General features: G+C 30.3%; 2 protein-coding genes across 2 annotated transcripts; both read left to right on the top strand.

The window, feature by feature from the left end:
* Positions 1-8,173: 8,173 nt before the first annotated feature.
* On the top strand, positions 8,174-9,049 carry LOC129910849 (uncharacterized). The gene has a single exon (XM_055988437.1). The coding sequence runs from the start codon at positions 8,280-8,282 to the stop codon at positions 8,895-8,897; it is 618 nt and encodes a 205-aa protein (XP_055844412.1). The 5' UTR covers positions 8,174-8,279; the 3' UTR covers positions 8,898-9,049.
* Positions 9,050-14,195: 5,146 nt separating this feature from the next.
* On the top strand, positions 14,196-15,248 carry LOC129910850 (uncharacterized). Its single transcript, XM_055988438.1, has one exon. The coding sequence runs from the start codon at positions 14,435-14,437 to the stop codon at positions 15,029-15,031; it is 597 nt and encodes a 198-aa protein (XP_055844413.1). The 5' UTR covers positions 14,196-14,434; the 3' UTR covers positions 15,032-15,248.
* Positions 15,249-15,520: the final 272 nt, after the last annotated feature.

Here is a 15,520-nt window from a genome sequence, read left to right as displayed (position 1 = left end):
TCTAAAAACTTTATGTTATACTTAGTTAAACAAAACTTTGTTTCAAAACTTCCAAGTTTTCACTAAAATTAATGAAAATATAAAAGAAAAAACAAATTAAGTTCAAATACAAAAACTTAAACTTTATTTACAAAATAAAACAAACAAAATAATATTTCTAATTAAATTAAAAGAAAACTGCCTTTCTTTTTTGAAATTAAGGAATAAAAGCCTTCGTTTCTCAAGATTCAAGTTTGACATTTCTCTGTCTTGTTGAAAAAAGAAAAGTTTAATATGGGAAGAAGTGCGCGCTCTTACCCACAAAAGGACTGCGCGATTTTACCCACAAAGGTACTTTTTTTTCTATTTATCAAATTTATTATAAAATATAGGAAAGTCTAACAAATTTTTGACTTAAATCAAATATAAATAGGCACAATTCAAAAATATATGCTACTTTCGGTATAAAATGCTCCCACGCCGACGCCACACACTTTTCCCGCACAACTTTTTCTTTTTTGTTTTTAGTCATATTTTTTCAAGCCTGTTTTAAAATAAAATGGAGCTGAGCACACACTCCCGAAGGTTATCACTTATTGACGTCTTACTAAGCGCTGATTTCCTCATTTTCAGTTTTAGTTTTTTTTTGGACACAACTCGAGAAATAAGCAGTGCGCGCTCTTACCCACTGCGCGATCTTACCCCAAATGACTCTATTTTTCCTAATTTTGAAATTTTTTTTGTTTTTCTTTGGTTTATCTATAATTTAAACGATATTTATCAATAAAATGTTCAAATAAACTCAATAAAAATTGATTTTGCTCATAAAAAAGTAACAAGAAGTAAGTCATTTAGAACTGCAGAAATATGGTGTTTTACTTCATCTCAAATGTTCAAACCTTCACAACAGAAAAACTGCTTGATGAATAAGCCTGAAACTTTGCATATTAATTCCAGGTATATTAAGCTTCAATAATTAAGCCTCAGTTTAATCTTTTCACCCATAGAAATTAAATAGCGGTACATTTTCTAAAAAACCGTAAAAATGCCTATTTTGATAGCTTTCCTAAATTAATCTCAAAAATAAGAAAACATTTTTTTTTACAAAAAAAACTTATTTTCTTTGTAGAGAATTGAATGAAGTTTTTAAATGTGTCCTTAAATTTTCTGTTTAGTTATCCGTTGTTCAGATATTGACAGTCAAAGTCAAAAGTATGGTTTTTGGTTTGATGACTGATATTGCAGTGTAAAAAAAATCGTAGAAGTTTGAAACAAAAGGAATTCTAAAGCCAAATAAAAAGCCTTTCTAAAAATAATAATCATTTTATCAGAAAAAAATTTTCCCACTTCCTTACGAGAGAAGTAAAAACATAAAAAAATTAGAAAATTTTGGTTTTTGAACATTTGCAACAATTTTGCTATTTTACTGTTAGAAATAAAATAATTTAATATTTAATCCTAAAACTAGAAGAATAGAGCTTTCACATCCTTTTTATTTTATCACGATGCGGTCATTTATTACTGAGATACAGCCTATCGAAAATCACTAAAAAAATCACGATTTTTTTTTGTTCCCTTAATTTTTTGGGCTAGTGTAGTAGAAGGACACAAATGAAAGATAGTTCCGAATTTATGAAGTCTTTGAAATTATGCTAGTAAAATAATAATATATGTGCCCAGTTTCATTTTTCCTGGTTATGGTCATTCCAGCTTCCAAGTAATAATTTATCTCTTACACTACAAAAAAAAAAAACAAAGCTTATTTGATTGGATTACAAGAAATCGGCAGCGTCCAATTCCCGTTAGTTCATCATTCTCAAACGAGTTGACAATAATTGAACAATTTTCATACAAAGAAATTTCCAAGAAAAATAAAACAAGAATACATCCAAAGTCCTTCATAATCATCAGGAATATAAATGTCACTCATCAAGGAATTTAGAATAATACATCTACTCCCTTTCCAATGAAATGTTTGTTAGTGGTTGGTATCTTTATCAAAACGAAAAGGATGTACACACAAAACTAAAATGGTGATAAAACTTGTATAGGGAAATTTATTGTGCAACGATTTTGTGTGTGTGTGTAAAAGGCAGGATTCTCTTTTCACAATTTTGTTACACAATAACAAAACTATATTTAGTACTCGTAAAGATATACGAGATTAGATACTACAACAAAATATTGCCTCGGTCAATATTTGTTGGAATCTAAAAAAAGGAATTTTATCTCATTTTCACAACACAATTCTAAAACATAATAGGTACTTTGGAGAATAGTATTAGGTGAAGGTTTAGGATTCTATGTAGTATAGTATCCTGGACTGATTTATGTATGTATATTCATTCAAATAGTGAGCATAGTAGTATAGTTGTTGCTTCAAAAAATAGTCACGTTTGGATCGACATTTAATCATTGTAAAAAGGATATCATGTGGTGTGTTATATGATTTTTGCGAATCCCAGGCTGTATACTTTTATAACGTAACGCAACGCAGTGCATTAAACGTGCTGTTTGTTGGTTTCGATTATGATTTATCAATAGAAAATAGATTTCTATTTGATACAAGACTGCAGTGTGTTTTAGAAAGGGGAACATTTTTTTATCAGTTTATGTTGCGAAATTTATTATTTTACATGTGGGTGATTTAAGCTTTACAAAATTAAAACTAAAGGGTGTAGTTTAACGTGATTATTGAGGATTCTAATCGGTGGTATATTTTACGTCAAATTATAGGCCATATACATACTTATCATAGATGACGTCAGTTTAACCATATCGTTTGCTTGCAACCAAAACTAGTTGACGGGGTTTTGTCAGATTTTGGTTCTAAATCATTCGGATTTATGAAGACTTTTCCCTTTAACGCAAGGATTATAGAACATGTAGCGAGTAGTTGAAAATAGAAAATTGTGTAGGTAAGGTTGTGCAAAATTAACTTTTCGGTGGAACAATATCAGGGATCTAAATAAAATCAAATCAAATTCAGCGCAATTATTTGCATTGTTTATAAGGTAACATACAGACGTATTGAGAGTTGGTAAATTTAGCCTTACCCTTTGACTGCTTAAATATTGCATCTCGCAATTATATACAATACAAATTGTATAGTGTGTAGGAAGTTCGTTCGTTATTTTTAAATTTAGAAAAAAAAAAAAATAAACTTACGTCAAAACAAAAGAAGTTTCTTGTTGAAGAATTGAGTGAAATGCATCTATTTTGGATGTCTTCTAAAAAAAATCCTTTTTTTCCAACATTGATTAGAATTTTCGATGGTTTTTCAATGTATGGTCGGTCGTTTAAGTCATGAACTAACTTTACATGGTTCTTATAGGACATATCGACGGTTAAACTTCATAACCTCGTAAGTTAAAAATTCGAAAAAATATTATTAATGCAAAGAATTCAGAAAATTCAGAGCTATCTTTTGGTATATTCAGCTTAACAATGTTGTTCTGAACATTTTTCAGAAATGACAAAATTCAAACACTCGTATTGATAGATCCCATACAAAAACAAGAAACACAACATTTTGTTTTTTGATTTCTGAAAAACTTGCAAAAACGACTTACGAGGTTATGAAGTTTAACCGTCGATATACAAATCGGTTTGCAACATGTAAAATTTGATTTTTTTAGAGACACGACCTTGAAATGAACGGTTAACACGATGTGTAAAAGTTTGTACATTTTTGTGCTAATGTGGCAATTGGGTGAATATTTTATACTAAGTTCGCATACATACACAAACTTTCCATAAATTTAAAACCTTTAAAAAGAATAGAATAAAGAGCAAAGCCTCAACAGGTTTCCCTAGTGTATACCAGCTTGTATTGGGTACTATTTTAAAAAGGGTACCTACTTAACTTTTCAAATATTTGTTGAGTTTTGAAGTGATTTGGAAAGTTTCTATAGTTTGGGGCAAAAATAAAAATAAAAAAACTTGCACGGCTCCGTTTTTATCTTATAATATTTTTTTTCAATTTTTCTGAAAGTTTCATACAGGGTGTCCCAAAAGTTAACGTCGAAACGATAGGGTAGATAGGGTAGGTGGTGACAGTTATCAGAAAAATAATAAAAAAAATCGCAGCCATATATTTTGGGAGTTATGGACATTTGAAAAAAAGTCGAAAAAATGGTCACCCTGTGACGGTTTTTCATGTGCCGTGACTACCAATCTTAATTTTTCTCATTTTTTTCTTTTGTTACGGAACCTTGAATAACCCTGCTATCAAATGCATTCAAAAATTTTAACTCAGCTGCATCAGTTTTAAAAAAAATATTACTTTTTTACCCAAATTAGTACTAAAATTTTTTACATGACTCTAATTCAATGAGCCTTAGTGTAAAAAAAATGCACTACGATGTTTCGGCAAGTTGCCTTAAAAGTTGGTGTGTTCAATTCTCTTTTCAAAATGGTACAACATTGTTGGGAATATTCCAAAAATAACCGAGATAAATTTTTTTTTCTTAAGAAATCCGACTTTTTTTTAGGTAATTTTTCCATATTATTTAAGTTTTTGTATTCTGAAAGGTTCTGAAATGCATTTGATAGCAGGGTTATTCAAGGTTCCGTAACAAAAGAAAAAAATGAGAAAAATTAAGATTTGTAGTCACGGCACATGAAAAACCGTCACAGGGTGACCATTTTTTCGACTTTTTTTCAAATGTCCATAACTCCCAAAATATATGGCTGCGATTTTTTTAATTATTTTTCTGATAACTGTCACCACCTACCCTATCTACCGTTTTCGTTTCGACGTTAACTTTTGGGACACCCTGTATAGCTTGAATGCTTTTGGAGCTCTGCTCAGTGTTATTGTAATTTTTTTTTCGACATTTTTAAAACGTTATAAGCTAACATAAAGTGCCACATTTTTTATGATGACGAATAAGGTAAGAAGTTCCAGTTACTGAACAAAAAATGGCACATTATTTGGATACCATCAAATTTCTGCTAAAAGAAAAGTAACTTAGAATTATTGATATGACTTTGGAAAAATAATTATTTTCATCGTTGCTACTAAATAAAAAAAAAAAAACAAAACAAACTTATTTTTCTTTTTTTTTTTGATAATTTCAAATTGGGCTTTGAAATGTTGATTGCTTTGGGCAATTTGAAATTATCAAAAGTTAAATATATATGATCAAAACAAACTTCTATTTTTAACCCTCTGTAGGCACACCTCTTTTTTGCGAATTTGATTTATACTTTTTCATGTCGCTAGAACTTTTTTCGTTCTCACTATTTTATAAAGAATCATATATAAAATTGATGTAGAATATTCCGAGGAATTCGAGTACTGTATTCACAATTCAAAAAAATTTATTTTCACCCTTATAAAGACACTTTTTTGTGACAACTTTTAATTTTTGTCCTGTCAAATTTGCACCCGTGTGCCGACAGTGGGTTAATACGAAGAAACGAAGAACAAAAACAAAGAGTATCCTAATTATCCTCGTTAGACTCCTAAAAAATTTCCATTCAAATCTCCACCCACTTACTAGACAAAAGAGGAACTTCTGTGGGTCAACCTTTTAGGAAAAACTCAGGCCGATAAAGTTAAAGCTTTCAACAAACTTTTTCAAAGAAAAACTTTAAACTCAGACCGTTTACGGACCTATTTTATTTTTGGATTAGGTCAAGACAGTTATCACACGGAATTTAAAGTCCAACGTGGAGAGAATGGCACTTGACATTCCATTCGTTACTGAAACCTCAGTCCAACAACGCAAAACATGGCAAGAGCACCGCCACAACACCACCACAAAACTACCACAACACCGCCACAACACCTATAAAAAACTGCCACAACACCGCCACAAAACCACCGCATCTGAAATTTGTATTCATTGTTTTCCATTTTTGCTCCATCAAAAGGCTTAACCAGCAATTGAATAACCATTCAATGGTCTGATTGTCAGGAAAGCATACGAAATGTCCTTATTCACGTATATATACCTTAGGTATCATATTTTTCTTGATCAGAGTTAAAGGTCAAAACTTGACAAAGAAAATTGCTAAAAACACCAATAACCATTTCAAACTGGTGCAGATGAGGAACGACAACTAACTCAACATCAATGCATGATCCAATTTGACCAACCCAGCCAGAACAAACCAAGGTCAGCAAAATTAACAGATTTCGTTTCAAGTTCCATTCACCACAACTTCTACCCAGAAATAAATTCACTTCAGGATGTTCTTATAATAAGAAGTTTATTTATTGATGATACTAGTTTCCTGGCATCGCCCGTTTAAGAGACATCCGAAATTCAATGGACTAATATATAAATAAAACCTTGTTCAATAAGGCCTACAAATCATGCTTAGGACTTGAGGCTTGTTTCCCACACATAGTGTTTTCAATCTTCGATACAGCCATCTCTATCCTACTCGAGGGTATATACACACTTAAGCTAAGATCCAAATTTTTTTATCATACGATTAAGGTCACTCACGCTGAAAAATTTAAAAATAGATTATATAAGTGGACTTTTCTTCCACCTTTCAAATTGAAAAAAAAAAAAAAAACAAACAAAATAATTGTATATAGCCTTTTTAACTTCTATATCAAATCAAATGAACAACAAGACCAAATAACGTCACTCGAGCAAGAAAAACTCTTAAATCTCATCATACTTTTTTTTCTCAAGTTGGCGCCGCTACTTGTAGGCATTTACCTTTAAAAAAATCAAATAAATCATATCATTCTTTCTCTGTGCCTTTTTGTATGTTTTCTGGTTCAATGTATCACGAATCCACTGGACCTTGAATGATAATACTTTTCCACTCGAAAATTCCAAAAAAAAAAAAAAACAGGCCAGGTAGGTATCAAATACTTGTACACCTACGCCTAATTTTTTCTTATTTCTTAGTTCAATGTACTTTTGCTTCTATCAAAAGATAAACTGCCATTATTTTCCAAGCAACTCATCAATAATTATATTTTACTTCAAAAGAATCCTTAATAAGATATACCAATTAAATTCCACATCAATTCAATCCTCCACGCGACACAGCCAAATCTTATTCAAATTCACTTTTGAACTTTAATTGATACCGCACATTTTCATTTCATCTGAATGACTTTTCAATTGTCATCGAGACTCCAGACAATTTTAATATCAAACTATATTCAACACCATTTTTCAAACGTGTATTTTTTGCGGTAATAATTCATCACGAGATTAGCCATCAAGTTGCAACTCTCCATCTTATCAACGAACGTGCTTAATATTCATGCGTTAAGCACGATTTTATTATGAAGAAGAAAATAAAAACACGTTCCAAACTTGATGCCAATATTTTCAACACCGTCATGATTCTCACAATCAGTCTCTCGGACAGCAAAAATTTCCACTGAATGTATCCCACACAACACGCAAAGCAATAAAAAAAATTACTCCTATCTTAAACCTAAAAAACCAACAAACAACATTCCCATTCATCAAATCACCTGTATCAAACAAAAAAAAAGTGAACGCATTTCCGCAAATCATCATCATCAGCATCACGACACAATCAAAAGAAAACCGTTTTTTTTTTGATAGACGTACGAGTCCACGTTTTTTCTTACTATGACCATCTCAATTCGAATGTGTGAAATGGAAAAAACCTTCTCGAAAACCACGTTTTCACGTTGAAAATGGTTATAATCAACCACCTACGAAGAATGTGAATCCAAACCGACCAACCCTTTCCCTCCAAGTCAGGTAATCCTACAATATTCTTATACGAAAAAGGCAACAACGTGCTATTTTCAATCCTTTTTTTCCCAACAACAGGTGCGAATATAAGAAATCAAAGCTCAAACACTAACAAAATATTTTCTCATATATCCTTTCAAATCCTAAACACACCATCGCACACACAAGTTAGATCTTCAATTTTTTTCTTAGAACGAAACGTAGCCATGGTCTCTCAACGGGGGCGACGTTTGGAAATGTTCAGAAAAGCTATGAGGACTTTTCTTAGGGTTTCCCTGGCACACCGAGACCGTGTTTGCTATGATGCATTCCCTCACGTTTTATTCGAACTGATGATGCCTGTAATATCCTTACCGAAGGATTCGTTATACGCGCATGTTCAAGCATAATTCCTACCAAAGCTTTCAGTACTGGCACAGAAGGCCATCGAGAATCCTATAAAAGCTGATGGTATTCGATGGTAAAATTCAGAAGTTTCTCACTACTTCAACCGTTAAGATATCTCTTAAAAAGGATTACCTTATACCAAGAATTATAAAAGGATTAACTTAGCAGTTTTCAAAATAAAAAAATATCAACACTAAACAAAAAATGGATAACCTTACTGAAAGTAATTTTGATTTTGGTGAAAACCAAAAGACCAAGGCAATTTCTCCACGTCGTCAGCGAGCTATGCAGTTTTTGCAGAGTCTCAGCAAACGTTTGGGCCGTCGCGTTCAGAATGACTTGATTTACAATAGTCAAGAGGATCTTCGCAGTTCATCAACGGATTCTTTCTCTTTAAGTCTCGACCAAACTGAGAAGAGTCTTCGTAGTTCCAGCATTGATTTCCAGAGTATTGGATCTATCGAATCTAATTGTCATTCGGATAAGTCAGAGCTTGAAACTGAAGAGGAGTCGAATAGTAGTGAAACAACACCTGCAAGAACACCTTTGGGACGTATTCACCTTAACCGCATATCAATTTCATCGGTTGGCAAGGTTTTACAAAGTCTTTCGTCTTCATCCCGCTCATTATCATGCAATAGTACACCGCTAAAGTCTCAAAATAAGAAACCTTCATCCAAGCCTGCTGAACAAAAACAGCAACCACAACAGCAAAGGATACTTCGCCAGCCAGTTAATTATGTTTATCTGAAAGGTATGTCTGGCTTGCCAACACGCCGAGTACCACGTTCATCATTGTGTTGTACTTATGCCTACAGATAAGGTGTTAATTGTTAAAATCTTTGAAAAACAATAGAACAAAAAACCTGAGTGATGCTGAAAAGAGTGATATAGTGCCTGAGACTGTTGAATCAGTGAAAAGAGAGGACTTGAGTAAAAAACAAAGTTAAAGAAACAAAAAAAAAATTATTTTCTAAAAAAAAAATGTTAAAAAACTTAACACAAAAAAAAACTGTTTTATCCAAAAAAACAAACAAAAAATATCAAAAAAAAAACTATGTAAATTAAGTATTTTTATACCTAAAATTAGTTAAACAAAATATTGTTTTAAAATTAGAAATAAAATTTTCAAAAAAAAACTATTACAAAAAAAAAATTCAAACTGTTTATTCATTTTAATTTTTGTTGAGAGAAAGTTGGGAATGAAGAAGTATTTTCTTGGATTTTCAGAATGTTTTAGAAACTTTTTCGAAGGACATAAATTTATTGCTCTTCGAAAAGTTTTTAAAGATGAAGCTTTATTTTTCTCCTCTGTTCGGATTGATGCAACTTCGAATTTCTCCAGTTTTGATATTCGAAAAATGAAGTCATTTTTTTCATATAAATTATTATGCTGTTTACATCAGGACAATGCACTTTGTTCTATTTACTAGGGCAAATTTAGGGACATGCGCTGTTGGAGAAGATGCACGTGAAAAATTTCTCCAAAATGCATTGTTTTTTCTTCTATTTGTATATAAACGAATATATGGAAAGAAAAAAGATGTAAAAAAAAACATAGGATCTTATCTATGAATAAATGGTGTTTATCCATTTTCTAATAACACTTATGGGAGATTAGTTATTTGTTGTCATAAAATGACACTTTTTATTTCTAAAGATATAAATATCCCAATTTTGTTCTAAAATTAATATAGGTTATAAGCTTTATTTCGTTAGATGAACTTTAATAGCTCTGAGCTATAAGCTATTTACAAAATTAATCTTATTTTTCTGGCTTAAAACAGTACCTAGGAACCAAACTCAGTTTTAAATTAAAAAAAAAAAATATTTATGTTTTAATTAATAAAATAAGAAAAATTGGAATTGGTTGCTTGTTTTTATTTCAATGACTTAAAAAAGTTAGCAGATCAATCTTTTGTTTTCCTTAAAGCTAAATAATGGCTTCCACAAATAAAATCTATAGAAATTACTTCAAACCAGACAGTCATAAAATATGAACAGTAATAATGCAGATTTGTGTGTACGTGACACACTTTTTTAGTTGAATTAAATTAAGGTGAACTAAAAGAAGTTTGTTAGAGATGGTTAAAAAAAAACAATAAATATATAGATGAGGAATCTATTGTCAGAAATAAGTTATTATAGAACTTTCGATATATAACTTTTCGATAGAAATTCTTATTTTGGTACTTAGCTTTCAATCTTTTGTTGTTTACTCAAAAATAAAATTCATATCGTTTACTATAAAAAAAAGGCCCTTTTCGGCCCTCAGTTAAGTTAATATTATTAAAACCTGCTATTGAATAAAGCTTGCACTACAACGAAACACAAAATGAAAAAGTATAAAAAAGTTATCAAGTTTTCAAATAATTTTATTTTTTTGGTACACCGTCGATATATAAACTATACATTTCAGTTCGAAAAAAACACAACGCACCTTCTAAATATTATACATTTTAGTTTGCGGTAATCTTCAATTGACATAATTTACTATGGACAAATGGCTGCTGCTGTCGTTTAGGTTTTTAATACAACTAGGTACTTTTGATTGCATTTGAATGTTTTTTTTTTTTTATTCAACATACATTTTTGAATACAAAAATATTAAAAAGCAATAGAAAGTTTATTTAAAAACTGAAAAATTAAATCGAAATATTAAAAACTATTCTTTTTTTAAGGCCTAATACCAAAGGTTGTCTTAAAAACTAAGACAGAATTTTCAACCGGGCACATGTAAATTTGTACTGTACCTAATTTTTAAACTCATTCCATTCAATAACTCTTAATTTATTCTCTCTCAGAAAGTTGTTTTAAAAAAAAAGCGTTTAGGTATTTTTTTCAAAAAATATTCTCAATTTATTTTTAAAAACACTGGTTTAAAAAAAAAAGTTTTTTCATTTTTAATTTCAAAAATGCTTGGGAGATCCCAAGTTCAAAAGATTTTATTCTAAATTAAAAAATAAAAATTGATTTTATAGGAAACCAAACTTAAGAACAATTATTTATAAATCGGTGCCTCAAATCGCTTGACTATTAATAGGTTTTGCACAGCTTAAATTCACGAGCTTAACTTACCGACAAAAAATTAGTCACCAAAAAAATTTCTAGGCAAATCACATACATATGACACGCATCTCAATAACATTATATTATCATTGGGTTTAAAATTTTTTCAATGAGTATTTATTAATGATTTTGTGAACGATAAAAATCATTCTAGACACATTGTTGTAAAAATATCAATTAAAAAAACATGCATTTGAAATTTAAAAACAAAAAATATTTAGGTAATGCAACTTAAAATATTTTGCAAAAAAATGAAATGTTATTGCAACTGAAAAATATTTGCATTGAAAATAAAAATTTTTTTGCAAATAAAAATATTTTGCGCTAACAAAAAATAACGTTGCTAGTAAAAAATGTTGTGCATTCGTTTTTTAATATAATTGTTGAAATATGTAGCTAATGTATGTTCAAATAGCTAAAATTGTAAGAAAATCGAAGAATATTGTGTAAAAAACAATGAATTCGAAAACATTTTGCATTGTTTTTTTACACTCATTACACATTTTGCATTGTTTTTTTTTTTTCAATGCAAAAAATTTTTTATTTGCAATAATATTTTTTGTAAGTGCAAAATATTATTTTCAATGCAAAAATTTTTCAGTTGCAATAACATTTTATTTTACTGCAAAATATGTTTAGTTGCATTAAATATTTTTTTTTAATGCAAATATTTTTCAATTGCAATATCTAACAATTTTTTTTTAATGGAATTTTTTTTTTCAGTTGCAATAAATATTTTTTTTTAAATGCAATTTTTTTATTTGTTTCCAAGGAAATACATTAAAATTTATTATATTAATATGTTTCATTGTTTCTAATATCAAAAATATTCTAACTAGGGTGCTGTCTGAGAATATCTTCAAATAAGATGTTAGAAAGACAAACCCGTTACATCTTATTTGAAGATATTCTCATATATCACAATAGTTACAATATATTAATATAAGAAACAATGAAACAAATTAAGAACTAAGTGTTAATGCATTAAAATACTTGATTTAGTGAAAAGGTAAAGAAATAAGAACGAAAAACATACAAAAAAGCAAATTTTTTTTTTAAATATTGGATTCGAAAAAATAAATGTTTGAAAAACCATACAAATGTTCAAAAACTCCATACTGAATTATGGTTCATATTCATATCATAAGATGATTGAATATATTTCAGGCTTTAAACTTCATAAAATATTCAAATTATTTTGGTATAGTATATTTACGTTGTAATCAATAAAATTAAATATTAAAAATAACCTTTTAAGCTACTCTCATGTTATAATTTATTTCTAGATTTCTTTCGAAATCGGAAATAGCTTCGGTTAATTTCCTTTTTCTTCCTTAAGTGCATTAAACAACAGCTTCATTGTCAACCAACAACAATACCACACAACCACAAACTATAATGGACTCTCTTTAAATAGATTTCAGAACAATAAACACAAAAAGTGTATCTTCTTATAATAAAACATTGAAACAAACAGAAGCTTCTAACACCAAAGTTTCTTTTGTTTATAAATTCCAGATTAATTACTCAAAAGACCAAAAGTCATTTACCTTATGTGTGTTGTGTGTGCATCATTATCACAAGCAAAACTTTATTATACAATTTTAAGGATGTAAACGTATCAAGTACTTTTTTTTATTACACTCAAAGGACAAAACAAAAAATACCGGAAGAATCAAACTTTGGTATTTAATAGTTTTTATCCGTCTTCACTCTGTCTCATGTCTCTTTGTCTATTTTTAATGGGAAATTTGTACAAGGATCAACAGAATAAAAAGAACATATCGGTTGGATAAATTGACGTGGTGTTTTTAATAGTCTACACTTTATGTGGTTTGAGTAAAGCTGCATAAAGGATTTGATAATAGAAATTAATTCCTATCATCAACTTGACTGTTCAAAGGACCTCTGTCTAGAAGAATGTTTGCATCAAAATCATTAATGAAAGTTACTTTTTTGGCAATTAATACTAGGATACGGGTGTCAAGCTAAGGTATTTCCGATTAAATGAAGGTGTGAGAATCAATTTTTTATGAGAAAAAAAAAGTATTTGACAGGATGTGTCCTTCGTCAAAAGATATCGAAAAGTATGAATTTATATGAATTTCCTGCGAAAAAGCAACTATGTACTTTTTATCACAATCACTGAAACTATTTTCAATCTAATCTGAACCTTTTAAACAGAATCTGTATCAAAAATAGCTTAGAGATATAGTACTTGAACTGACAAAAAGACACACAAAAGAATTTGAATCTAACTAGATCCTTTACATCACACATTTTTTTATTTTTGGATTGACTGCTACATGTCTCTATTTTTATCCTCCCTTTGTTGGATATAATTCTTTTTATTGAACTATCCATCAAGTACTTTTTTTTTATTGTTGTATTTTCCGTGACATTCGTAAATGTATCCTATTATCCTTACACAATGTAAAGATAATCATTTGACACTTCCCTAATGCACTTTACCCCATTCATACCATTGTTTCCTTGTTACAACAGCATAGCGTTTCAAGTACTTGTGTGTAATATGGTAAGCTTTACATTGTAATATGTGCACACCCGCAATAAATTATTATCCTTGTATATCCTTGTAACATAAAATACCTAAATCCTTTGCAATATTCGTTTTGATATGGGGACTGCAAGTAAGACCACACAGCAGATTATTATATAGAAGGAAAAAGAATCATATGGACGATGACACCGTTGCTACTATCCACATCATATTTCCTCGTCCTTCTTCTCGTTCCTTCTTTATTCACCCTTCAGCAGCATCATCTTCCTTTTCAAGGAAAAAAGTAGTGCAATCCTATAAGTATACTATACTTCACGCTATACAGTATTGCACAAAGGACAACGTACTCTCTTATTGTTTACATCCTCGCCTGCATCGTTATCCTTTAAAAAGCTCCTCCACTAAGGGGAATCAAGATAAAAAAAAACAACATCCACATTGCGCATATCCTTGAAACATGAACATCATTTCTAGCCCCAAAAAGTATAAATAGAAGTTCATAATCTGAAACTTTTCCATTCGTACACTTGCCATTCTGTGTTCCGCAAATAATAAAAAGGCCAAAAGCTATAACGCAAAAGGATATAGCTATTTTGCGAGATTCTAGCTTAAATCCAAAACGAGAGTGCATCCTTGAAGCGAGTGTTTTTTGTGTGTGAGTTGAGTGTTGTATGACGTGAATAAAGGACCTTTTAGCTGAAAAAAAAGAACAAATTCTAAAAAACATTAATCAATTCGGTGAATGATTGGATAGAATAAGTGAAGTGATATGAAGATGGAAACCAGTCGTATATGTTACATTGACATCCCATCGGGACCAGGGAGCAATCGCTCACTATCCCCGATGACTCCGTCACCACGTTTCGAACGTAATTTGGGCTTCTTTCACGCCCTAAGTCGGCGATTTGGATTGCGTTCCCATGACGACCTTATCTATCATGGTGAAGATGATTCTCGCAGCTCATCCACCGATTCGTGTTCCTCGACAACCGGCGCTTTACCAAGTCCAGTGCCAACCAAAGATGTTCATGGCTCAAATATGGAGCTGTCGTGTGCGTCAAGCGATTGTAGCAGTACTGTGGACGATAGTGAGAAGACCGTTCGTTCTACCTCACGTCTCCATCGACGTTCAACATCGTCGATTCGACGGGCATTCGAAAATATGTCCATTTCATCGCGATCTTTATCATGCAGTGGAACTTCGTCGAAGGAGTCCCATCAAAAGCCAACGAAGAAAACTACCACAAAACCACCTCAAAGGATACTCCGACAGCCTGTGACTTATACATATCTTAAGGGAATGTCAGGACTGCCCACTCAACGTGTTCCACGAAGTGCCGTATGCTGCCATTATGCCCACCGGTAAGGGTCAATCATCATCATCGTAACACACATATTCTTCGACAAACAAACAAACAAAAAAAAGGTATTTTCTATTCGAAAGCTGTAAAAATAAATAAGAATATTCTTTGCTTTTATTTTATTGATTTTTTCCTCAAAACAAAGTGCACCCCGAATTTACTTAAAAGTAGACAAAAAAAAAATAAATTTTTAATATAAAATTAACAAATTTTTCACTCCCAAAATATAAAAACAAAAATTAAATAAATTAAGAAAAAAAAACTGAATTTCTATGAATTTTCATTCTTAAAATGATAAATAAAATAAATTTAATTTATTTAATAAATAAGAAAAAAATTGCAATACACCATTTACTATTAAAAAAAATAAGAAAAAAAAGTAAAAATTCTAATCAAATCTTATAGTAACTCCCATTTTTATTATTATTTTATTTTTAATTTTAAAAAAATATATAAGAAAATGCATAAAAATATAATTGAAGTTAAATAAAAAA

This window comes from Episyrphus balteatus, chromosome 2, assembly GCF_945859705.1.
Source record: "Episyrphus balteatus chromosome 2, idEpiBalt1.1, whole genome shotgun sequence".
NCBI lineage: Eukaryota > Metazoa > Arthropoda > Insecta > Diptera > Syrphidae > Episyrphus > Episyrphus balteatus.
The sequence above is the reverse complement of the archived record's forward strand: the minus strand, read 5'-3'. Positions and strand labels throughout refer to the sequence as shown.